Source organism: Leptonotus elevatus, chromosome 21 (genome assembly GCF_054856555.1).
Source record: "Leptonotus elevatus isolate MCC_2025b chromosome 21, RoL_Lele_1.0, whole genome shotgun sequence".
NCBI classification, from domain to species: domain Eukaryota; kingdom Metazoa; phylum Chordata; class Actinopteri; order Syngnathiformes; family Syngnathidae; genus Leptonotus; species Leptonotus elevatus.
Window position 1 is genome coordinate 8,953,502 of NC_141259.1, and position 26,336 is coordinate 8,979,837.

At 40.7% G+C, this 26,336-nt stretch overlaps 2 protein-coding genes across 6 annotated transcripts in view; both read right to left on the reverse strand.

The window, feature by feature from the left end:
• arhgap12b (Rho GTPase activating protein 12b) overlaps nucleotides 1-9,892 on the reverse strand; it is a 35,262-nt gene extending 25,370 nt beyond the window's left edge. For 4 of the 5 annotated variants that reach the window (XM_086066197.1, XM_086066194.1, XM_086066198.1 and 1 more), the window contains exons 1-2: nucleotides 9,742-9,892; nucleotides 4,251-5,060 (exon numbers count right to left, since the gene is read on the reverse strand). In XM_086066197.1, coding sequence (XP_085922323.1) covers nucleotides 4,251-4,955 — 705 coding nt within the window. In that variant the 5' untranslated portion in view covers nucleotides 4,956-5,060; nucleotides 9,742-9,892. Of the gene's footprint in view, nucleotides 1-4,250; nucleotides 5,061-9,575; nucleotides 9,649-9,741 lie in introns of all 5 variants that reach the window. The other variant, XM_086066195.1, reaches the window with a different exon arrangement.
• A 1,151-nt stretch (nucleotides 9,893-11,043) lies between these two features.
• Nucleotides 11,044-25,473, reverse strand: LOC147155759 (kinesin-1 heavy chain-like). Its single transcript, XM_086065870.1, has 26 exons — nucleotides 25,189-25,473; nucleotides 23,150-23,237; nucleotides 23,000-23,073; nucleotides 22,801-22,905; nucleotides 22,677-22,725; nucleotides 22,441-22,496; nucleotides 21,051-21,138; nucleotides 20,457-20,581; nucleotides 20,252-20,356; nucleotides 19,559-19,704; nucleotides 18,778-18,926; nucleotides 18,510-18,706; nucleotides 18,253-18,321; nucleotides 17,018-17,224; nucleotides 16,790-16,933; nucleotides 16,407-16,595; nucleotides 16,142-16,259; nucleotides 15,292-15,341; nucleotides 15,102-15,211; nucleotides 14,911-15,012; nucleotides 14,768-14,828; nucleotides 14,380-14,451; nucleotides 13,345-13,449; nucleotides 12,015-12,228; nucleotides 11,711-11,819; nucleotides 11,044-11,372 (listed from the first exon to the last, which is right to left on the reverse strand). Exons 1-26 carry the CDS (start codon nucleotides 25,312-25,314, stop codon nucleotides 11,366-11,368), a joined length of 2,865 nt encoding a protein of 954 aa, XP_085921996.1. The 5' UTR covers nucleotides 25,315-25,473; the 3' UTR covers nucleotides 11,044-11,365.
• Nucleotides 25,474-26,336: the final 863 nt, after the last annotated feature.

The window sequence follows — 26,336 nt, forward strand, 5'->3', positions numbered from 1 at the left end:
GGCGGGAAGAAGCTTAGGAAAGATAAATCACTGTGCTGCATCTAAAAGCACAGCAAGGCAGGTGTCCTTACCTTCTCTGCATACATGCTTTGCCAGTCCACCAAGTTACATTAGTGAGCCAGGCCCAGAGAGAGCCACAGTGAGAGACAGGAGAGGGACTGACTGACCCACATAGAGCATCAGGAGTGAGAGGAAAGAGAGTGACGCGTCACCATCATTCGATAACTAAACTAACGCTGCATCACAAATGGTAGGTTGAGGCGTTTCATGGGACATTTGGGATTGCAACTGTTACGGCCCTCAGGCAAGAGCCAAACCATTTTTAACTTCAGTTAGTCGAGTCATAAATTAATTGTAAAAATGTAAAATCACGTTCCCTGTTGTGAATGATGCCTAAATTGTATAAAAGTGAGAGATACAAAACAGATGAAAGATGATGAACACGGACGATATACTCTCTTCAATGTTTAATACACACCTTTTGAGAGGAGTTAAAGAACTGTAATGCTTAACCCCAGAAAACAGACAGGATTCATGATTTGTCAACATCAGTTCTTAAGGTTGTCCTGAAGGCTGAGCCCCAGACTGAGAGAAGGAAGAGAGGGCAAGGAGGCAAGCCTGGGGGCTAGCAGATTTTCTAATCCTCTTGCTGTAACACAGAGGCACAGGACAGGATTGGCGAGGGGATGGGGGGGGGTGGTGGGTTTAAGAAAAAAAAGTGGACACAAGGTCCGAGAACAGACTAGGAGGCACTGTATGTTCGCCAGTTTCCTGACTGTTGTTCTGGCCTTCACCAAGATTACTCCAGACAGGATTGTGAAAAAAAAGAATGATTCAAGGAGAGAATAGGTGGGAGGTTGAAAATAGGAAGCAGTACAGACAGCAGGACGAGTAAAAGAGCGAGGGAAGGGTTCCAGACCGAGAGAGAGGGCAAGGGTGCAAAAGTGAGCAGACCGGAAAGCGCACTCACATGAACACAGAAGATGTACTATGAGCTCAATTTTACATCGGATTAGATTACAAGCCGTCTGGTGCCTCACTGTGGAGACGATGGACTTTCATTGACTTTCTTTTTTTCCTCACTGTACAGTATTGTGTGTGTAGGCACCAAGGCAAGAATGTCAAGTATGCACTGGAAAACAAGCTCGGGCCTCCTTTTCAGTTGCCTTGGGAGTAAGCCTATTGGCTAAACAGAGATTACAGGGCACTAACAGACAAGACATTCATAGATGTTACATCTTTTTTTAACTGGGCCATTATGTAAGAGTATGTATTTGCTTGACCTCACTTCAAAGATGTGCACTTCTTGGAACTTGGCTAAGCCGCTCTATAAAATTTAAGACATCTGCCGAAGGAACCGTTTTTATAAAAACATTTTGTATGTTTGTTAGGAGCAGCTTGTTTCTATACATTAGACGGAAATATGTGCTCCAGCCTGTTCATTTTGAAAGGCATATATACCACTTTACTTCAAGAGAACAATGCTCCGTTTTAACTATCCAATTCACTACTACAGAATAGCAGCAGTAAATTGCTCGACTGTTTCAAAAGGAGTGCATATATTTTCAGTGTGCGGCGCACCAACGTGGACAAGCAAAGAAAGCCCAGTCTATATTGCAGTCCGTTCACATACACTGCCAATCCAAAAGCAACATTCTTAGCCAGTGCTGTCGCACAATTCAAGAATAAAATATGTGGCATGCTTTAATTGTTCGCCATTTACACGAAGGCCTCAGTTAGAGAGTGCAAGGGAGAAAGACAGCCCGAGAAGGTGAAAGGCCAGCAGCGGTTGTTAGGAGTTTGATTGTGTGAGACAGCACTGTGGCGGGGGTTGGCCTCTCAAGGTCGTACACCGCTTCAATCACATCGTGGAATGAGTGAGTGCATGGTTGACCACTGGCTCCACAGGGCATAGCCACAGACAAAAACTCACTTCGGACTGCCACATCTTCCACTTGGTAACACATCTTTGAGAGCGGAAAAAGATGATTTGGTCCCCCCGCGCATTACCGTAGGGAACAGCGTGTCCATTCATTATGTCACTGTGCTTTGGAAAGAAAAGACCATGAAAAGATTCAAATCACACTTGGGTTATTTTCAACATGTGAAAACGATAACCCAAAATCAACAACTTCCAAGGTGATCATGTGCAACAGGATTCAAAAAGAGAAACTATAAAGCTAACATGCGATTTAGAGACCAAAGTGTGGATTATCTGCCTCCGCTGTTGCCAGAGAACCAAACAGCACATTTACTAATAGAAAGTATGGCGTGAGACACTGGAATGAATGGTCACCTGGACATCAGATCTAAATCAATTACATGTGGCCAGATGACAGTGCAGCCGAGGCAAGACAACTCTTTCTAAATAAAGAAATAAAAGCCCCGTAGGCTACAGCAGCATGTTAAGCTAAATTAAAAAAAAAACTAAGCAAGTAAATAGTTCCCTAAATGTTTTACTGTAAATAAGGGTTTTCCAAAATTTCAACATAATTTCTTAATTAATGTATTTATTTATTTATTTTAAATAAAAAGGGTAGAGAGTTTCCAGTGTCCGCATCATTTTTATTAAGTTGACATTTGGATAAATGCATAAATGAAAAGTTCCCCGAGTCTCACTGAGCAACAAATGCATGCGAAATGCAAATGTAGCTAATTTGGGGTATTCGTCAGTGTTCATAGGGTAAAAGGTTTCAAAGGATCTTCGCAGACAGTGAAAAATGGAATATGTTCCAAATGACTTTGCGACAAGTAAAAACTGTCAGTGAACATCTTACAAATCCTGATGAAAACCCTAAATTTGCTACGTTTGTCAGCATTCACCGCTCAGTGAGATACCAGCTTTATCGGCCTCTAGATTCGTAAAAAAAAAGGCAGATGCCGATATTTGTCAAAATGCCAAATATCGACCAACAAAATACCCTCTCAATCACAACTCCACCAGCCATAGTTCATCTGCATCTCAGCAATGACAAGAGGCAGAGTTCGGTTTTCCTGCAGGGTCGCTCATTTGCCTGGCAACAGGCCAAAAAGGACAAACTAACTTGAGACGAGAAAGGCACAACGGAGGAGGAAGGGGGGGTGGGATCCACCTGCCGCAGAACCTAAATACAGCACTGAGCTTCACACATCATAGTTTTGGCTGGAGCTGTCCTGCCTCTTATCTGGCCCTATTGAAGGCTGAAAAAAAAAAAAAACACTCTTTGGAGTTGACCGTGCAAATGTAAATGGCTATGAGGGAAATGTGTTTATTTTGGCTTAAGTGGTTTGACAGGCGTGAAATTCAAAAAGGCTGGTTCAGGACTGGCAGCAACGCAAAAAACATAAATGTTCTCCCCTTGGGTGTCAATAATGACATAGCGAACTATATTTTGGCTAAACCATTATTGTGTGTCCATTCTCACTTCCCTTCACTATGTGACATTCACACATACACAGCCCCTTTTCACACAGTGGTCCCCACAGTGGACGACTGGGGGCTACAGACAGATCCTCCCTCTGATATGACCTACTTTCCATTCAAGCCTGCCTTTCTTTGTTCGTACCGTGGCGGAGGAGGCTTCTGCTGCTTGCGGAACAAAGAGCACATGCAGCATTTGGAGCCTTCAAACACGCTGACCCTGCCTGGATTAGCCACCCAAAAATTGGGCTTTACTTTGGCAGTCCTGGACCACTCCTGCTTTTAGTGAGGTGAGCCAACAGCAGGGGTGGGCACACTCGGCCCGCGAGGGCCGGAGTCCTGCAGGTTTTGGATGTTTCCCTTCTCGAACGCAGCTGATTTATGATCAGCCCATCAGCAAGCTCTGCATAAGCCTGATAACGATCCTGTTAATTGGAATCAGCTGGTGTTGGAAGAGGGAAACCTCCAAAACCTGCCTCGAGGACCGAGCTTGCCCACCCGTGGCCTAGACTTTCTAAAGCCTCAGTATCTTTCTCAAACTCTCAAAATCTTCGAAGACGCAGAAGTGGCCCATCTGAATACAGGCCTGAAACTGCCTCTGCCAAACAAGCAAAGGACTGGCTTTGGCTGGACTTACCTGTCAGGGAGAAAGTCTCCCATCTATACAAGGCTAATATAGGTAATCAATCATTATTATCATCATTCACACCTGGCCAATTTACATCTTCCCCAAAAAAACTGAAATGGATCCAGAGTTGCCAGCAAACCAGTAAGTTTAAGACAAATTCTTGAGCAGACTAGATCACGCACAATTGCACAAAACAACTTTAGCAATGTGTTCATGTCTTACCTGCATTTGTTCCACTGAACTGCTACTGGGCTCATCTCCCGACTCAGAGTCGTTGCGGAGCTTGCTAAGCTCATTACCTGGTAGGTCACATTGTGGGGACGTCTTGTCACTGTCCGGACTTATGCTCGGGTCGTTCTCATCTGGGTTCTCCATCAGTGTTGAATCACTGATAGGATTGTTGTTGGTCTTTGTAAGCACCAGTTCGACCACCACCTTGCAACGGTGGGGGCTTCCCAAATTCTGCAAAGCATCCGGGGACAGTGTACCATGGTCCGAGGAAGGCGATGGCGTGGAGGAAGACGACGGACGCCCAAAGCTGGACATTTCTGGCTGCGGCCAGTTAAAGTTGTCATTTGATGGCATGCAGATATCCAAAACCGTCGGCGAGGGGTGCCCAAAGCTGGACATTTTGGGCTGCGGGGGGATAATGTTCTCATTTGCTGGCATGTAGATATCCAAAACGGCCGGTTTGGCCTTCAAGGTGGGCTTCTGCACCTCTCGGACATACGTGGCTGGCACGTAGAAAGCCTTTGCACCCTCGTCCTTCCTCACCTGCCACCAATCCTCATTGGTTTTCTTCACCAGGATGTAGCGCTCGCCCTGCCGGATGGTGACCGTCTTATCTTTTGCCTCATATTCATAGTCATATTCCACTTCAACATAGACTTGACCCTGGGCAATAGAAAGCCCATCTCTATCCGCCATGGCTATCAGGACAAGCCTTTTGGGTTGTTTTTTTTTGCGCAGACCTCAGCTGCTCAGGGATCCAGGCCTGGAGGGCTCTTCATGTCGGACCAGGGATCTGCTGGGCTGTGGGAGATAACACAGCTTAATGTCAACAGCTACAATTTGACATAAAACATCCTTCCATCCATTATTTGAACTGCTTACATTCAGAGAGTTAAAAAAAAAAAGGGACATTCAACTAAGGATGGGTAGAAAAATCACTTTGTGTGCATCTTGTTCTTGCCACTACTGAAGCACACGTATCAGCTTCCAAACAAACAAATTGTGCATTAGGCAGAGAGGTCTGAACTCAGACACCACAGCCTATGGTGATTGCTCTGGTAACTGATACACAACAGCTAAGGACATCCAGCCTGCTATACGATCCCCCAGTGGGGGCACTCATTGCGATGCCTACATGACTCTTTGGAGTGCGGAATTCCTGCATCGACGGCATCATCCAAAAATAACGGTTTGTGTGCCATCATGTGTCCCCGCTGTGCAATTTCACACAACTGCACAACAATGAGGCTCATAAAACCCAGACATTTATGTCATAACAGACCAAGACAGAGCGGAAGTCTGTGGACGGGTGACAGGAGGCCGGTCGTCGTTCAACCTGGAAGAGAGTATGCTTTTGTCAGTTAACCCAATAACGACTTGGGCACTCCCGCAGTCAAACAGCAGCTCGTGAGTCACTGCACCACTCAGATCAGATTCTCCTTCCTCCTCCCTAAAATAGCAGCCACTAAGGACTGACATCCTTGATGTGTAGGCAGCCAAAGCAGGTGCTCTTTAGTGAGGCGTGAGAACATGCCGCTGAATCTATAATTGGGGATGGGGGGGGGGGGGGGGGACCTCATGCGGAGGAAAATGCGCAGACACACCGAAGCTCAGACTGACAGCCGAACACCAAGAATAGAACTACAGTGGGGAGAGACGTCTGGGCTTTCCAATGGTTCGAGACGAGCAAAACACTCGTGGCATTGCGTAACAACCAGGCTTTAAGTGTACTGTGTGCATTCGGTAGTCATACGTGCTTGAACGCATACGTCGTCACGCGCCGATGAACTCTCTCAAGGAACAGTGGCGGTCTGATGAGCTGAATGAATGCGCGTTAGGCAGAAACCTCGCGTAACCCCGTCCTCGCGTCACGGACACACGCAAGCAGCCCCGCAAAGTGATATTAAAGCGGTTGCTGTCGGTTTTCTCCGAGAACAGTGCCGTTGACGTACAACAGATCAAACTTCACGGTGATATGCGAACGTCAAGCTGCTAGTTTGAGTGGCGATAGCTTTATCCGTTGAGATGGCCAGCAGCAGTCCTCTCCTCGCCGCACCATAAATCAAATAAGACTGACACGAACTGGCAAACCGTAATAAAACTGCTGCCGTGTCCATTTCTGCAGGGCCGGGAAAACAAATACCAGGATTGTGTGGGAAAATTAATCCCTGTCAACAAATAATGTAATGTAGATGTAAGGGATGCTCGGCATAATGGGGATTTAACAAAAGTCTGGGGTGGGGGGGGGGGGGGGCAAGCCTTGCTGTCTTTGTATTTCCTTGTACAGCACATTGTTAAGCTGATCCGCTTGCTGAGAAGTTGACGTGCCTTTAAAAAGGGGACGTATTATGGAAAGTTTGTTTTCTAACGTTGATAGAAAAACCATTGTGTCTCCGGAGTGCCTGTCCATCCATTAGCTATGAAATTGAACAGCCAAGTAAATATTTTGTTTTGTTCCCATTTCTGAAAATATGAAGTTGTTCCGCACTTTGCGCCTTACTGTTGAAGCAAACAGCTGGGCCGTGCCGACGCTTGCCGCTGTGGCAAAAGAGTCGGGAAAAACGTCGGAAAAAATGGGTCCATCGAAAGTACGCCGGTTTATGAAGCAGTTTAGGGGGCAGGATGAGGGCCCATTTAAAGTATCATGGCACCAGAATATATTAGTGAGCTTTTAAATCTGTAGACCAAAAAAGACTGTTGAGATCTGCTAATAAAACATTATTGGCTGTTCCGGAGTCCAAGTTAGAACTATGGGTGATCGAACCTTTTCAAGTTAAGGCTCCTCGACTCAGGAACAGCCGCCCAAACAATATTAGAAATGTGGAGTCTTTAACATCTTTTAAGTCGCTTTTTTGGGGGGGTTTTACTGATTTCATAATTTTATTTATTCTATTGTATTAGTATATTCACATGTATGTTTTCTTTTCTTATATCAATCTTTTCTATGACCAGTTGTTTGATTGCTTTTATGTGTATGCATATTTAAGATCGCCTGCACACTATAACCACACTGCTCCTTTTATTTAATTATTTACTATTCTTTTAGTCATAACTATTTAATCTGCAGAATTTTGTTTTAAATTTAGTTTTTCTTTTAACTACTGTACAGCATACTTGAGGGTCTTGAAAGGCGCTTCCAAATGTAATGAATTGTTAATATATGCCAATAATTCTTGAAAACGTGTCACAGGCATGTTGTTATGACAGTCGGAGACTCAAATTGTTACATTTCTTTAAAAGGACCAAACAAAATGAAAACTGTATTGCCTCAAACGTAAATAGAAGTGCAAGTGCTTTTTTTTAATAACACAGATTTGTGGCGGAAGTCAACCTTAAACATTTCTTGACAATAATATAATATGTTATATGTGACCTCACTCGTCTAAACATGACATTCTGATTAATATTACATGTTATGCAGCAAAATCCAGCTGTTTTTATCCAACTCGAGGGGGCGGCCATGTTGCTACTTGCTGTCGACTGAAGATGACATCACCGTTACACAGGGCTCAGGCGACGACCAATCACGGCTCATCTGTTTTCTGAAGCTGACCTGTGATTGGTTGCTATCGGAGACCTGAGCAACTGTGATGTCCTTTTCCCTCGACAGCAAGTGGAAAAATGGCCGCCTTTGGATATTGATAAAAACTGATGGATTTTGCTGCTTACCTCATATTCCACTAACACAATATTAACCAAAATACCATATTTACACTAGTGGGGCTGCATAGAACATATTATTGTCAAGAATTTTTGGGGGGGTTGACTTCCCCAATTACTAATTTCCTAGTGTCCCAAAGATGTATTTATGCGTTTTTTATACTAAAGCATACAGAAGGCTTTGATGCAACCTCTCAACTGCAAAGAACGGTTGAAGAAATTGTAGTTATTACACAAACGGCCAGCAGGTGACAGCAGATCATAGAAAATGAACCAGGCCATGTTGAAAAAAAAAAACTCAGTTACTCACAATTCTAAATAGATTTGTGAATAATGAGGAAACTTAGCAATATTCTAATGCTAATTGCTGCAAAATGGAAACAGATAGAAAAGTACATGCCTGTCAGTATTGTTGCATGATGTATTTTTTTCCCCGTTGCTGCTCCATGTGTATTAAAATAGATGGGATTTAATGTTTGCAGTTACCGTTGTATCTGTTGATTTCCGTTACGTCTAGGGTTTATCACATTGTATGTAATCTTCAAGCGAGCTGACTTTAGTTAGACAAAATTATATAGTTTGACTATACAGTACTATGTTTAAAGTCCTTGTGTTTTGTTTCGGTTTTTACAACAAACTTCCACCAGGAGTAGAAAACAGTTTGAAGCAAGCATGTGCTTTGCGTCTTCTTTTCATTTTTCCCAAAGCGATATTACTGTATATAGCCTCATTAATTGACAGGAAGAGAGTGAAAAAGCAGATGCTAAACAATACTTTAAATAGTTTATTAAGTTTAAATGTGTTAAAAGCGTCTGGGAGGTGTAAACGTGTAGCAGAGTTTAACCTATCGCAGGTGGGGGGCCAATGGATATAAAAAGGGCACACAAACATCTAAACGTGTTCCTGTAGATTAAATTACACACAAAAACTGCAGCACAGAACACTTGTGGCATGCATTTACAACAAGAATAATATCAGGCGAGGCGAGTGAGAACGAGAGAAAAACAGGTCTTCTTCAACACTGGGATCCCCAACCTGTGCCATTGTCTGCACACATTTGCTGCTCGGTTTGTGTGGCAGCATAAACACTGAGGGACTCGGACAGCCTTTTGTCCCCGTGCTTCATTCAAAACAGATGTGGCAACCAGAGCAGCATCCACACCAACATGTGTTGCAGCAGCTGCATTTCAGTCCATCTCTGCTGGTTATTCAGAGCACAATAGACACAAATTGTTTCTTTTCTGTTAAGAAATTGGAGGAGGGGGGCGGGTCTTCAATTTAAGGGGGTCTCTGAGTGCCAGGTGATGAAGGCCTGAGACGGTTGGCGGTGATGATGTGGGGGGGGGCAACGGCTTGGAGAAAGGGGCAGGGGTCGCCTCCAGCCCGACAACAGACAGCAGGATACGGCACAAAGAAGTTTAATCCATGTTTTTTTTTTTTTTTCTTAACAAAAGGCCACCAAGTCGACATACCCGGAGGCGAGGGCAGTCGAAGAAGAAGCAGCACCCCGAGTGGCCAAACACGCCGCGATGTAACCGCCTCAAAAACGAACGCGCGTGCCACTCACATGAACGCCATCCCCGGCGATGTGAACCCCACGCGTCAAATATTTACCGTTTTAACAGTCGCTACGGTGGTTATACGGTCGTTACCTACCGTGACAATTTCGAGGGGGGCTCGCGCTCGCTTGGACAAAAGCACGGGCAGGTTCACCGAGATAACGCACAACCTGCAACAGCGAACACAGCAACAAAGTAACTCCACACACACAAGCCAACGGCGACTCGAATTCTCCTCAACAACAAAAATGACTCGTACTAACCTTGCCAAACGCAAAAGACGTCTCTTTGTGCTCGTAAATTGTAAATGTCGACGAAGTTTTTCGTCCTAATTTAATATGGACAGCTCCAAATTAGTCCGCAGTGTATCTCCAGGCTTTTCGGTCTGTTCACAATCCCCCGCCTCGCTTGAAATCTAACAAGACAAATGAAGCGACGCCGACAATATCCGGTCATGACTTTCACAATAAGTTGGCCGAAAAGCGCACCAGTGATTATAAATAAATAAAAAATGACACCAAAAGGTACAATCTAAAAATATTTACCTCTGCAAGTACCACGGCGACTCTTTTGTAATAGAGGGAACCTTGTGTACCACTACTGGAAGTAACATGTCACTAAAAATGTCATGTAGTTGTAAACTAGTGTAAAGACAGTTTTTTATTGTCCTCTCTAGTTCGCCAAAGTTGTCCTAATAGTGAGGGTAAAGTGCATACTACTAGTACATGCAACATAAATCAAAGATATAGAACACAATGTTATAATGGTGTACTGTTAACAAAACCAATGTTTATGTTTGTGCAAGTTTATTATGAAAGTAAGTTCCCTCGAATTCCGGAAGTAGTTGTGGCTTGTTTCCGAGTCGTCTAACGCAATATTGTCGCCTCCATCCATGCTTCATCCAGTCATCCACAACGGGTCTGTCAATGTAACCGCCACCGCGAGCTTTGCAATTTGTTCTACATCTTTCCAGCTATTTCCTGGATGTGCTTTCTCCTGTTTTTTTGTTTTTGTTTAGTACCACTCTAGTCACACAGAGTACTTGTCACCGACAGGTAGCCTATAGTTACATGTTATGGATGTTAGTTAAAACACTGGCGTTCCTATGTTTGTAATTAACATAGCTTTCCAAATGCAAATAGGCTCAACCGTCTTGTCAGCATGGCAAGTACAGTATTTGGCAATCACAACAGGGTGTTTCACATCCAAGCTGGATCATGAATGATTCAGTGGTCTGATCCAGTAACACAGCAACATCTCCATGGCAAACTGTCAGGCTATACAAAGCATTGAAGTTTGCCTCAGGCAATTAAATAGCAAATTTACATGTTACCAAAAATATGTAGACTAAATAATGCACTATCCTTGAGCGAGTATAGTTAACTGTATTTTCTGTGGCTTTTTTTGTTTGTTGGTCGTTTTGTGCAATAGCGCGCCCTTGTGGTGAAAGAAAAAAAGGGACATGATTTGTACAATTGGCATTAATGGAGTTAATACGTTTTTTCTTGAACAGAAATAAATGCACACACACATGACATAATTCCTCTGTAAATATATTATTTCTTTGGTATAATTGTGAATCAGAGCCCACCAATGAGAATCAGTATTGTGAATTGACAAGTGTTTGTATAAACACGTGTGGTAAACTTACACAGATGCAATGATAATCCAAGTAAAATGGGACAGTATGTTACCTTTTCAATTCCTTATTGATAACTATAACTATTGATGACTTTGATGGACAGAATGTTTGTACAGATAACGGGAAGTTTGAAAAGGTAACTTGCGCAGCCAGTGCGTACAGGAAGTATCCAGTATGTACACTTTGATGGAAAAAGAATGATGTTGTCCGAGGCTTTATCTTCATGATTTGCAGCGAGCCGACCTTCACGAGCTGTTGGGATAAGAAAGAACACAAATGAAGAAGGGAATAAAAAACACAAGATGTCTCTCAAGGTCTTTTTTTTCTTTTCTTTTTTTATATCGTATGTATAAATTGTACAGAAGGTACCAAAAACAATTCTTTCAGAAGCCTGCAAGGACATTTGAATTTGTGAAAGTACACGTTTTGGCATGTTAACAAACTACAGTAAAATCTACTGACGAAAAAAAAAAAATGGAACCTTGTGGAGCTTAAGCTAGAAAAGCATGACAGAATGCATTTTTTTTTTTTTATGAAGAATGGTTATAGCTACAGTGACGAATCGATTAAGTAAGTTATTCCTCTCTTGCCTGTCATCCCCTTCCTTGATGCCACCATAACTCTGCATGAGGTTGGACCTGTTTCCATTAGGGTTCAAGAGCGAGGCGCCTGGCAGCTGGCCTGGTCGAATGGGCTTGGCTGGGTTGGACACACAGAGAAAAGATTCGTCATGCGTATAGTAATGTTTGACACATTGCTATTTGAGTTGAATATACAGTATTTTTTTCTCACTTGAAATGTCAGGTTTTCTTGGAAAATTCCACACATAAATATACGGTAACAAAGGACCAGTATTCGTATTGTGTTATTTTGTTGTGTTGTTTCTCCACTTACTTATCTGAGCAGAGCCTCTCCTTGCCATGTTTTTGGGCTTAGTGGCCTCCCTAATGCGCTCAACTTCCTCCTCGTGTCGTTTGCGGTCGCGGACGGCGCTCTCTTTGGCCTCGGTCAGAGCGCCCTCCAAGGCTTTGATACGTTCAACTGTGGTCCGCAGGCGCTTCTCCATTTTCGGAATCTCAGAATTGAGGGCGGCATTGTCCTTTAGCAGCTGCACAGGGATATTCTCAATCAATCCAAACTTTATTTATAAAGCACTTTTCATACAAGGATTGTAACTCAAAGTGCTTTTCGAATAAAAACAACTACGACACTGCAAAAAAAAACAACAACACATTTTTAAACGGTCATTTTCCGGCAACTGGGGCGCCAGAAAAATACTGTAAAATAACAGAAGCCAAACCAACACCTAACCCTATATGACAAAAACAATAATGTGATTAATCTTTCAAAACATGGCCAGTAACTAATTCACTCAGTTCAGTATTTTGCTCAAGGATACTTCAACATGTTCACCAAGGGGATCGAACCCACAACCTCAGGGATACCAGACGACCACTCTATCTATCTTTAATAAAAATTAAAAAAAGTCAATTTACAAAGAAATTACGGTAAAATTACACATTTTTACTGTTAATTTCTCAGGAAAATAAAGGTGTTTTTTTTTAAGGGATTTAAAGTTGAATTTTACTTTTTATTCCATTAAAGAACAGACAAATATTTGTGAAAGTACGATACATTTGTGAATGTATTTTAACAATCAATACATATATTTATAATTTTTTAATTTTTTTTGTAAAACAGAAATATTGGGTGTTTTATACAGTTAGTGATTTAATGGTATTTTACATTCAACATGCAAAATCAGAGTTTATTTTTGTAAATTAAATAGTTTTAAAATACAGGAAAGAACTGTAAAATAAAAAGTAAAATTCTGTTATAATACATGTTTTGTTTTTTTACAGTGAAATGTGAAGGTCAAAAGAGAGGAAACAATTACTACAAAATAAAAGCTAAAAGTGCATGAAAGACTGGACTACAACAATATAAATATAAATCCATTCAACATTGAAAAAAATGGGGATTGATATTTACTTAAAAAAAATCTAGTAAAGAAATTCTAGTTAAACTCCTTGTAAAATGAACTTCTGAGTGCATCAACTTTTACTAGGCTTTTCAAGTAAATATCACTCCCCATTTTTACAGTGAAGCCGAAAGATCCCAAAGTTATATAATTCAGAAGCCAAATATCGTTTTCTGGAAAAATAAACTTATTTTGTGAGACTTACAACACCAAGTGAGCTCGAACCATTTTGTAGTCAGTTACCTGTTTGTGAGCTTTGGTGAGCTGCTCCAAGTTGTTTTCCAGGTAGCTGATCTTCCGTTTCTGGGCAGTGCTGACCTCTCTTTCTTCTGAGCTCACCTGAGCATTCTGCATGAAGCATATTTCATTTGAGCAAATTGTTTTCCAATGTCAGTCTTTTTTTTTGATACACCTGTTATATCGTGTCTATTTTTGAAGAAAGCTTCCTTTGCGCCAAATTTGTTTATCATATCAAGCCTTAGCCTGAGGGTTTGTGAATATAAACACCATGCTAAAGGCCAGAGTCCCTATTTGCAGCTGCCACCTTTGAAGAATCAGTTGGCCTACTTATTGCAGAAACTCTGTTGTGCGCTCCAGTTTCATTAACTTTTCATCATGGTGCAATTTCAATAGAGACTATTTGGAGCAGGGGCATAAATATGGGGCTCCAATGTCTCATTAGTGGTAAAAAGCTGGAATTTTGTTTGTAGACGACCACAGTGAGCATCAGCTAGTTGTTTATAACACTATAAATGTGTACTGTATTTCCTCAAACAGTCATCTAAAAACAAATGAAGTTCGTGAACATGGTGATACTCTTGGCTAGCAGAGGTGGCAAATCCAGGTCCAGAAAGTAAAAACCCTAACACAGTTTCGATTTAGCCCCAGGTGTTAGCTAGCGAGCTCCCTGGGTGTTCGGTTATCTGCTAGGGAGCTAGCTAGCTAGCACAAGGGGCTAAAGCCAAACTGCGGCAGGGTTTTTACTTTCTGGACCTGGATTTGCCACCTCTGTTGGCTAGGAACTGTCAGAAGCAGTTTGGCTGCTAGCTAGCTCCCGTAGTGCTCGTTTACCTGGTAGGGAGCAGCTAGCTAGCTCGCTCCTATGATGCTCGTTTACCTGCTAGGGCGCTAGCTATCTAGCACAAGGCGCTAAAGCCAAACTGCGGCAGGGTTTTTACTTTCTGGACCTGAATTTGCCACCTCTGTTGGCTAGGAACCGTCAGAAGATCAATAGTTCATCACTGTTGGTGAAACAAAATCTATTTTATGTCCACTGACCTTTTTGACTTTAATAACCAAGTCTTGGACAAAAAGTCTTCTGAGGTTGTGAAGCGTCTGCAGCTCCCGAGTCTGTTGAAGACAAAGACGAAAAGAAAATAATTTTAATTTGTGGAGATTAAAAGCATGGTTCATGTGTATTGTAATTTTATAGCAAGCAAACATGTAATTACCCTGCTGCACTCACGTTAGGGTAGAAAGAGTAAAAAGCGTGTGGCAGCTTAGCTAGAAGTTACATTTCGTCAGCAGTTTCACATCATTTTCTTTATGAAATTTGTATATTACCGAGTCATTTGTTTGCCCCACTAGGCAGAAAATATGCTTGCTACTTAACATCCTGAAATTCACCCCACGCCTAACATTGGTTTTGAACATGCTAGTAACTGACCACTGTTTCCTCCAGTCCTTTCAAGTCCTGCTTTGTTTGCTCCCGTTTGTCCTGCTGCTCCCTATCACAGTCAAATAAACAATGACCCAAAAAAAAAAAGTAAGAGTGATTCCGTTATAGTGATAGAAAGACAGAGACGTTACGTGAGCTCTTGTAGCTGGCGACTCTTTTCTTGCTCCACCGCTTTCAGCTTCTCATGCTCAACTCGCCACCCCTCCTGTTGCAGCTCGATGTCCTGGTTCCGACTGCACATCGCCATCACCATTATTCAACATTGGGCCTTCGCTCGTGTTTAGATGAAGTTGAGATTAGGGGAGTGAAGGGGATTTCTTACTCCTGGAGCTCAGTGATCAGCTTGTCTTTGCTGTCGAGCTCGTCTCTCAGGTTGCTGATCTGTCTTTGGTGGGCCTCCCTGTGAGACAGGATCTGCTTCTCCACGGCTTCCTGGAGAGATTCAAACGTGCAACGGCTCGTCCTCACAGTTTAAAACGCATGCAGTAAGACGGCAAGGGAGGTTTTAGTACCTTCACTTCATTGGCAGACTGGATCTCATTTTCCATCACGTTAACTCTCTCTGGCGGGAAGAAAACCATCATTTAAAATACATTTAATACACATTCTAGTTCTTATCTGCTTTTACAAATGGGGGATTTAAATGAAAAGATTCCTTGTTCACATTGCAACTATTTCTCAAAATGAGTATAAGTTAAGGTCAATATTTATTATATGGCACATTTAAAATTGCCCAAAAGTGTTGCACATATTAAAAAAAAAACACTATGATAAAAATAAAGGGGAAAAAATTAATAAATTAAACAAAATAAAAATGGAGATGTCCAGTTCAGCTCGCATACATTTAAAATATAGTAAACACTATTATAAACTAGAAATTAAAAATAACACTAAACTAAAACAGTAAAGAAGAAGAAAAAAATAGACATTAAAGCAATAAAATTATGTATATATTTGTTTGTTTTTTGTTTCATTTGTAAATTGTTCAATATTGTGTTTGTGGAATATATCAAATCAACAGTTTTGTTTTTTTATCCATCCCAGGGGGCTCACAACCAATCACAGCTCATCTTTAGAAAACAGGTGAGCCGTGATTGGTCGTTACCTAAGCAACTGCGATGTCATTTTCAGTGACAAAATGGCCGCCCCTTGAGATGGATAAAAAACGGTATCTTTTGCTGCTTAACTCATATACCACGAGCGCTGTTCGCTTATATAGAAGCCTGAAAAATATATTGTAAAATAAAAACACAACTTGTGACTCCTGTCCATTTTCCACAACAGAAACTTACAACTAATCATGGAATGCTATCTTCACGGACCTAAAAACATAAATATAAATACGGTCGACACAGTACTCACCTTGAGCTCTGATCCTGACTATTTCTTCACTAAGAGAGTCCACATTTTCCTCCAACTGTCTTTTCTTTTGCTCCACGTTCTGAAGACTGTCTGTCAGGGATTTTATTTTAGCTTCATACTGCCCACAAACAGGCAAAAGCAAAAACAAAACAAAAAAACACACGGAAAGAACTGTAAACACAAACTCAGCAGACAAATGCAGCGAAAGTACTTTTTTTTAAAGGCGTATCCATCCAAAGTGGTCGAGGAGACGCTGGCAAGCTACCTGAGAGATACGCAGCTGGCAGGCGCTTAGCTCCCTCTCCGTCCCTTCCATCTTCTGGGTGCTGCCAGCTTGGGAGCTCTCCAGGTGTTTGCTGCGTTTCGCCATGCTTTTTACCTCCGACTTCATCTTGCTGATGTAGAGGCGGACCATCGTGAACTCCTCGTCGATGACACCGCTGCTCTCGTGTTGCTGAAGGGCCGCAAAAAACACAAGCGTGCACTTCCTGTTATGCTACTTTTCACAATATGTAAGTATTGTAACTTGTGAGTTTTTTATGTTGAAGATTTCTTTTTATTATTACCACTATTTTGGGGGAAATACAAAGCAAAGCAGGATTTATTGAACCAAAAATGTACAAGAGCAAATAACGGATTAACTGTTACCTTAATGTCATTGCTTCCCACTGCTAGTCCTATTTCTGTTAAATCCTTTAGTAACGATGCCATCATTTCTGCCACCCTTTTTTTCTGGTGGTTAGTCATCTCCTTCAGCTTCTGGAGCTCGCAGTCAATTGAGGCCAGAGAGGTCTGGTGAGGAGATAAAAACCAGAATGCCACTTTGATCAGTTTTACTAATTATCACCACACACTTAATTATGATCAGCTACTTACAGATTTTTCGTTCAATTCCTCACTGAGGGCCTCAAACTCCTGCGTTTTGTTTTCGACCTCCTGGCTTTTGAGGTCGTAGTTCACAGCGAGCTCTTCCAGGGCCTGCAGAACATCCTTCACCTCTTCCTTGGAAGCTTCGTTCTCTGTCAACAGCCGTTTCAGCTCCGTCTGCAAGCTGTCATGGTCGCGCCGGGAGGACGCTAGCAGCTTAGTGGAGAAGAAAAAGATGGCATTGTTTACTACATCACTCTAGAAACAGTTGGGTCAAAAGTAACTCAATTATGGATCAAAAAATGGATCGATCCACTTAATGGTTCAATTTGACCCAACTTTCTGCATTGTTTTATACAAAATGACCCAATTTTTTACCCAAATTGGGATCATATTAACCCAAGTAGAGGATGGGTCGGAAATGACTCAATTTATTTATTTATTTTTTTACCCAAAGTTGGGTCAAATTGATCCAAGTAGATCCGACCCAATTTTCTGGGTTGTTTTATCAAAAAAAGAAAAAGAAAAAAAAAGACCCAAAGTTGGGTCAAATTGACCTAAGTAGAGGATCTAACCCAACTTTCTGGGTTGTTATATAGAAAATGATAAAAATGTTTACCCATAGTTGCATCAAATTGGCAAAAGTAGAGGATTTAATCCAACTTTCTGGGTTGTTTTATACAATATTACCCAATTTTTTTTTTAACCCAAATTGGGGTAATATTAACCCAAGTGGAGGATGGGTCGGAAATTACTCCCCCAAAAATGTTTTACCCAAAGTTGGGTCAAATTGATCGAAGTAGATCTGACCCAATTTTCTGGGTTGTTTCATTAAAAAAATGTAAAAAAAAATATTTTTGGACCCAAGTCAAGGATTCAACCCAACTTTCTGGGTTGTTTTATACAAAACGACCCCTTTTTTGTGCAAAACATTCCAGAAAGTTGAGTAAAAATGTACCCAACTTTCTTGGTTGTTATATAGAAAATGACCCAATTTTTGATCCAAAAGTGGGTCAAACTGACCCAAATAGACCATCTAACCCAACTTTCTGGGTTGTTTTGTACAAAATGACCCATTTTTTTACCCAAAGTTGGGTAAAATTGACACAAGTAGAGGATCTGTCCATTTTTTACCCATAATAGTTTTTTTTTTTTTACCCAACTGTATTTAGAATGTACAGTAAATTAGGAGTGACTCTAAGAGGTAGGGTAAAGTAAAATGAGAGGTGCGAGTGTGTTGTCACCTCCTCCTGGTCCAACAACTGCTCCTTAATTGTCTCCACCATTTGAGACTGTTGATTAATCTCCTCGTCCTGGAAGTGGTAAAGGATGAATGGACAAGATGATCACTGCTAATTTTCTAACGAAAGTTTCCAAAAGAGACATCTGCTTGCCAAAAATGATGAGCCTAATTTGCGACATTCCATGTATAGCGTATTCATATACGTAACGTTCCAATTCAGGAAGAAACTAGCCGAATGGGATTGAGGGAATCAATGACCTTGTCGTCCATCTCCTTATAGAGCTTCGCCATCTCTGCCTCGTAATGTCCCGTCTCAGCCGGCGTGAGTTTGACGCCAGGAAGGCCGCTTGGTGCCGGCGATGCGTCTGTCTTATCGTTGGGAACGACATCGGCAGCCTTGGCCTCCTCTTTGGCCTTTTCCTTGTCAAACTGTTCCTCAGCTGGTACGCTCTCTCCTGTTAGAGGCAACGGACATTAAACTCCAGGAACATTATTTAAAAAAAAATAATAATAATTAACTTCTCACCCTTCCTCCAGCGGCTGATTTCCGTTTCCAGCCAGGTTACGCTGGTTCTCAAGACCTTGTTCTTCTCTTTTTCTTTTTCATACTTGCTCTTCCACTGCTCTGCAGTCAGCTCCACGTTCAGAATCACTGTGTTCTTGATTGTCTTGGCTCTGGTCACACAAGAAGGTGACAAGCAAACATTTTAGCTTGGTTTTAAGCGCAGAATCAAATTTATATAAGGACTAACAGATCCATTTGGTGTAATTTTCCACTTTTATTTTCCTTGCTTTTAACTCATTCACTGCCATTGACGGCTATAGACGTTAAAAAATCATTTGAACTATTTCAAATAGTTAAAAAAAAAACTACTTTTGTTAACAAAAGTATGAAAACCTAGAAACAAAAAATATTGTACATTTAGAACAGATATAAAATTTGTGATTAATCGTGAGTTAACTATTGAAGTCATGCGATTAATTACAATTAAAATATGTTAATCGCCTAACGCCCCTAATTTTTAATCTTTTTTTTTTTTCAAAAAATTATTATTCAAAAAAATTCTAGGTTTTCATACTCTTGTTAACAAAAGTGGAAAAAAATCTTAAACTAATAGAAATAGTTCAAATGAATTTTTGACGTTTATACCCGTCAATGGCAGTGAATGAGTTAATAAACCTTTACAAAAGAAGACCAAACTATTTTAGGATCAACTGATAGTAAGAAAACAAAAAAAAAGAAAAGAAATTGAGTTGGTACCAAAAGATAAATAAAAAAAGTAACAATTGTGCATAAAAATTTGCACCTTTGTCCAAACAGCAGTGTCGACCGAGTCTCAGCATCATTATAGGAAGAAGGTGAACAGCAGATGACCATGGTGGTCCGACAGTTCCCTCCCAGGGAGTCCTGGAGGATTCTGGTCATTTTACTGTCTCGGTATGGCACATACGCCTGGCAAAATAAATAAATAAATAAATAAGAAAGAAACCATTGCCATACATTTGAAATATTTTACCATATGCCTCCTCTGTATGGCTAGCAAATACAAGAAGAAAAAAAATATATATTTTTTGACAAATCAATAATGACATTTTTTTCTTTCCTCACGATGGACCTTTTTTAATCACTTTTTTTTTCAAGGGCAAGCCAGGATTGAACCCACACCCTCCAGGTTATATAGATATATAATAATAACACATGCAGTCCACATTCTAACAGTCCCGGTAACAGGATGTAAAAAAATAAAAATAAAAATAAAAAAGTAGACATGTCACCCCACATTAGCTAAATGTTATGCTAGCATAGCAACTACAGCAACGATGTCAAGTGTGAATACAACATTTACATATAGCCCTTTTTACAGGAAAAAAAAGTGCCTTACCAATTTTATTTGTACACTTTCGAGCTAATACAAGGAAAAAATCGTATTCTGCCTGCCTATTAAACATGTTCACTGAGCTCTGGGTCCTAACGCCACAAAAAGACTTGCAAAACTTACCGAACCCTCGGCCAGCGCTGAAATAACATTTCCAAGCGAAGACAGGGACTTGTTGATCATCTTGGCTTCATCCAGTACCGTACCTTCGGCTCCAGTTTTACCCACCTTGGAAAAGCAACGTAAAAAAAAAAAAAAAAAAAGCCATCAGACTCCTCCAGAGGGAAAACAACATGTGGAGACAAGGTGAGAAGAAAGAGGTTTCGACTTTTTCACTGCCGGCCAGATCGACAAGGTAGAGTTTGCTGGTGAGTTTCTGCTCCGTCTGAGTGTGCTCCTGCTTGATTGCGATTTGGAAGATGCTGTGACTCCTCGAACTGTGCTCGTTCATGTCTGACAAAAAAACACGAAGACGTGGGGAATAACATCAATGTTTCATAAGAAAATAGAATGGTCCGAGAGGGTATAATATTAAAACGACAACAAAATAGACTATTATACTTTGTAGTCAATTATTATGATGAAGCAAAAATCCGCACGTAATTGACGAACATAACATAACATATTTCCTTTCCGCTACAATACCACAAGATGGCGCCAAAGAAGTGAAACTGTTTTAGTGCCATCTTGTGTTACTGTAGTAATTTAAGTTTACTTTAGCACTGAGATGTTAAAAGCTGGCAATTTGCAGTTTATTTCATTTTTTTAATTTTTATTATCCAGCTGTCTAAAATTAGAAACACCACATGTGCACTGAGAGCCCTTATCTAGTCGGGAGCAGTCAGGAGACCCGGTGAGGTTGAACCCATGAGAGGCAGGAGCGTTGCACCCGGCACACACGTACACACAAACACACACTCACTTGTGACAGCTACGCTTCTGTTGTTTTTGCCTTCGTCAATGGCTTCCATGACTTCTTCGGGACTGCACACGAAGTGCTCGGTACACCCCTGGGGACAACATGCACATCACAAGGCACAGGGAGGCGTGGTCAAGAGCCCTTTTAGCTGGCTGGCTTTACAGAGATGAATTGATCAATACTGGGAAGTGTGATGGAACATGTTGTGTCTGAGGGACACTTGCGAAAAGGGAACATAAAAGAAGAAGATGTATACTGTTTGCAAGCCACCTCACTTTATTTACTAATACAGGTGCATCCATGCTAAATAGTAGGGGTGGGAATCTTTGAATGTCTCACGATTCGATTTGATTCCGATTTTTGGGCCTGCGATTCGATTCAGGATCGATTTTTTTGATTACGATTGATTTTTTGTTCAAAATAATTTGCTTGACAAAGATTTTTGCTTCAATCTAAAGATGTGCAAGTAATTGTAATGATCTACTCCGGTCCGACTCGCTAATGCTAATTAGTGCGGCACTATTATCACTTAAAAGAACGGCTCCACATTGGAAAAAAAAAAACTTTTATCGGAATAACTTGATCGTGACTTTTTCCTTCTACTCTCTAATGTGGCTACAACTTAACCGTGCATTAGACCGCGTGGAACCACACTGCCCCTCAGTGGCCAAACCGGGTACAACATGAACAGCGCTCCAAATAAAGGCACGCATAGACAAAGGCAAGACAGTATAAAATAATTTCAATAAAATCGATTTTGGGACATTTAAAATCGATTTTGAATCATACTAAATGAGAATCGCGATTTTTTGGCACACCCCGATTAAATAGGGGGAATATTTTGACATTTCATGGGACAACATGACTATTTGAGTCAGTGATGGGATTTTCGATTCTTCTGTAATCATAATGGCAACTTGTGTCTGGTGAACACGCTCCATAAACCCGGAAGTAGCCTGTTAAAACTAACCAACAAATGGGCAGTTGTAATTTTGTTAATTTGTTGGTGAAGGAAAATAATTCATAAATAGTTTGCAGTGTTCAGAACACCATCAGAATCCACAATCAGGTAGTGATGGGAAAATGAGGCTTCATGAAGCTTCATCAAGCACTTGTGTTATTATTATTGTTATTATTATTATTTATTTTACATCTGTAGATGGTGCTCTTCCACTGCATCCTTAAACCAAGAGTGCCATCTCGAGGAGTCCCCAAAAAAATCACAAGTGCTTCATGAAGCATCATGAAGCTTCATTTGTCCATCACTACAATACTCCGCCTAAAATTGTTTTAATTGATAGTATTTGTAAGATTAAAAATCTACACTAAAAATGTAAGTGACATTCCTGCGCCATAGTTTTTATTACAAAAAATGACATCACACACATTTTACCTTTACATAGGGCACCCTGTTTTTATCCTCATGGACCGAAAGGTTGGTCTTTGTTGCTGTGAAGTAAGAAAAATGTCAGATGTCAATCATGGCAATATTATATTTTAGCCAACCACTATGGAAAGCCATTTTATTTTGTCCTTACTAGTAACATAGCACACTGTCTCACTGGTAAGTTTTATTTTCAGTATGACCAAGATTCTTTCTCGAAACCATAACCAACCCGTCATTCTTACCATCCAGCAAGTCTTTGATTTTGTCCAGATATATTTCAAAATAAGAAACCTAAAAATCAAATGACTCTCATGAGATGTTATCCCCTCCAAAATGTTCTCAATCTCAATTCAATGAATGACCTACTTTGATGTGAAACTCCAGGTTCTCATCCATGGAATAAATATAATTAAAAATGTCTCCGACAATCCTGGGAATGATTCCCATCATGTCGCCATCATGGAGGTTGCCCTTTAGCAGAAAGTAAGAAATCAAATTCAATAACAGGCAACACAGTCGGCGTGCAATTTTGTAGCTGGAATGACATCGCGTGGTCGACTATTACCTCCATCGTGTGCGTTTTCCCGGACGATGTCTGCCCGTAGGCAAATATTGTGCCATTGTAGCCCCCGAGGACATCTACATACATCAAAGCAATTGTGAACGCTTGCACTTTGTGTGTTTGCACCAATGCAACAACTGCATATCGACTCACCTTTGACAATCTTCTCAGCTACAGCATTGTAAAATTGCACCTGAGTAGTATTGGACTGGAATACGCGGTCAAAGTAGTAGGGTTTGCCCTATAAACAAGAAGAGCCATACAAATGCAATAATCATTATTTCACTGCCATTGACGGCTATAGACGTCAAAAATTCCTTTGAGCTATTTCTATTCGTTTAACATTTTTTCCACTTTTGTTAACAAGAGTATGAAAACCCAGAATATTTTTTTTTGTAGCAGAACAGATATCAAATTTGTGATTAATCGAGAGTTAACTTGTGAAGTCATGCGATTAATTACGGTTAAAAATTGTAATGCCCCTAATTAAAAAAAAAAATAATAATTAATAAAACATTAGTAAAAAAAAAAGTATATATATATATATATATTTTTTTTTTTTTAAAGACAAGGTTATTAAAAATTAGGGGCATCAGGTGATTAAAATTTGTAATCGGAATTAATCGCATGACGTCACTAGTTAACTCACGATTAATCATAAATGTTATATCTGTTCTAAATGTAAAAAAAAAATCTAGGTTTTCATACTCTTGTTAACAAAAATGGGGAAAAAAATGTTAAACTAATAAGAATAGTTGTGAATGAGTTTATTTGCATTTTCATGTAAATGTTTAATTTTGTTTTGGTGGGGTTAACAGATAAACACAAACAAATGTGGCATCAAAGAAAATGGAAATAAACAGGATTTTGCAACCGTATGACACACTTATAGCGCATATAAAAAGTCTACACACCCATGCTCAAATGCAAGGGTATAAAAAAAAAAAAATACACATTTGAACTTGGAGTGAGCAAACACCTGACACTCTTCCAAGTGCCTTTCATAAACCTCCCAAAAAGTTCAGATGTTCTAGTAGGCTTTTCCTGGCATGTTTTTGCTTTCTATTGAAGGTCTGGTGCTAACACTGACTGATGTCAGTCTGTGCAGACTCCAATTTAACACGAGTGGGAATGTGATTGGTTAATTCCGAACACAGACACATCCCAGTTTTGAGAGGGTGTGCATAATTATGCAACCACATAATTCTCCTTGAATCAGAATAGCAACTGTGTAAATGTCAGCACAAAAAAATTTATTAATGACAAAAATCAGAAGAGCAAAACAAACATTGTCAGTCTTTAAAATACATGCATTAAAGTAAAAACTGTCAAATTAAAAAAAAATGAAAAATTTTAAAAGTTATCATTACAACCAAGAATCAATAGCTTCTTTGTACTAAACGTGTTTTAGGGGGGGATCAGACTGGCGGGTGACTCAGCATGTCTGAAATCCTAAGGCAAAGCATTCCAAAAGTGCGGCCCATAACAACACATCAACTGTACTGTTGATTCTACTACCATCAACAACAACACAAATGTTAAGCCGGACCTGACTGAGAGCATCCATAGCAAATTGACATTTTTAATTCATTCAATTCATTTTTAATTGGTAAAAGGGAGGGAGTCACTATGTCATTTATTTTCATCATAGGATTTAGCTATGTTTGACAGTAATTGGCTGGTGACCAGCTCAGTCTTGATCCTTAGCTGGGATACTGTCCAGCTCTTCTATGATGCTAATTTAAAAAAAAGAAAAGAAAAAAAAAGAATGCATGACTAGCAATTGAGTAAGTGAATGTCATCGTTTTAGGAAGCATAACGAGCCCGAATGATTGCATTGGGCTTAAAACAGAACCCTGGGGGACACCAAAGTGGATATAAGACAAGTGATTTAATGTCTTATAGTGAAATGACCCACTTAAAGGCACTTTGGGTGGTTTGAGAGGACCGCGGGTACAGTTAGCTGTAATCTATGAGAAGAATAACGAGCCATTGGAGAACACGCGAGCTGCTGGCAGGAGTCACATTTGCTAGCTCAGCCGAAATTCGAACAGAAGAAGACCCGAGTATGAGGCAGATATCCATCAATTGCGGCCCTTTGTGATTTAAAAAAAACCCGCCATTCTACTACATTTTGGTGATCAATTGTTCACCGTAAATATCGGAAAGTTTGAAAAGTGTCACCTACTCACCGCCATATGCACGCAGTCCTCCCCTTGGAACTTTGGGATGTATTTGTCTCCGCGGGCGACCTCGGATTTGTTGAGCGGCCTGAAGCGACACACCACCTTGATACTGCACTCCGACGGGTCCGCCATCTCCACCGCCTTGGAAGGATGGAGAGCGCCGTGGTGCTATGACTACCCCCGCGCTGCTGACGGTCGACTTCCTGGGGGAGTCTTGTGAAGTAGTTGACATCAGTTTAATAAAGAAAATGGCGCAGATGGAGGCGGTAGGATTCAATGAGGGGGAATTTCGGAGCTGCACTGGCTGGGAATGGAGATGAATGCGGCAGTGATCGGGGTGGGGATCTTAGTGTCAAATGGTTGGGAGTCACAGGAAGTCACAGGGTGTGAGGATCATGAGATTCAACCTCGGTTTCTATTGAGGAGCGCCGAGGTCAAGGTTGCTAACGGATGCTATTAATAGATTATACGTCGATGCAAATAAATTAAAAGAATAGCAGAGAGTCATATGATTTTGCAAGAATAGGAAAGGCATTGTGTAAGCACGACAACCTTCCAGTCAAATATCACTGATGGTATGCATCAAACACGAGATGCTGACGATTACTTTTTCCTGTATTTTCTGCTCGGAAGATTAAACTATGAAGTCATTTTGTGGCTAGCAGTTCCACATTAGAAACGAACTGTTAAAAAAAAAAGTTAAAAAAAGTGAGTGTGCCTAATAAAGTGTCCAGCATATACAGAAGCATGTTATAAAACACTATTTTAAATTAAATTAATGAACCATAACTCCATAATATACTCCAACAAGGATATTGAAATCAAGCGACATTGTTTTAGCTCATACTCGTTTGGTTTTTAACTAAACGCTGTATAGAGTGCAATATTAAAAGAAGCCACTAGAGGGAAGCAGAGCCCATCCCATTTCATGAGCCAATCTCGTTCAACAATTTACTGCATACTTGTTGCACTGAATACCGTTTATGACTGGATAGCCAATAGGCCGAGACTTTTGAAGCCGCGAGGCCGCCATATTGCTCCTCCCAAAAAACGTTTCTCGGCATATGATCTTATACTTTTACAGTATCGAAATTGGAAAAAATCGAGAGAGTACTTAGTAGAAACAGCATGCTTTGTAATGTTTTAAAATAGTT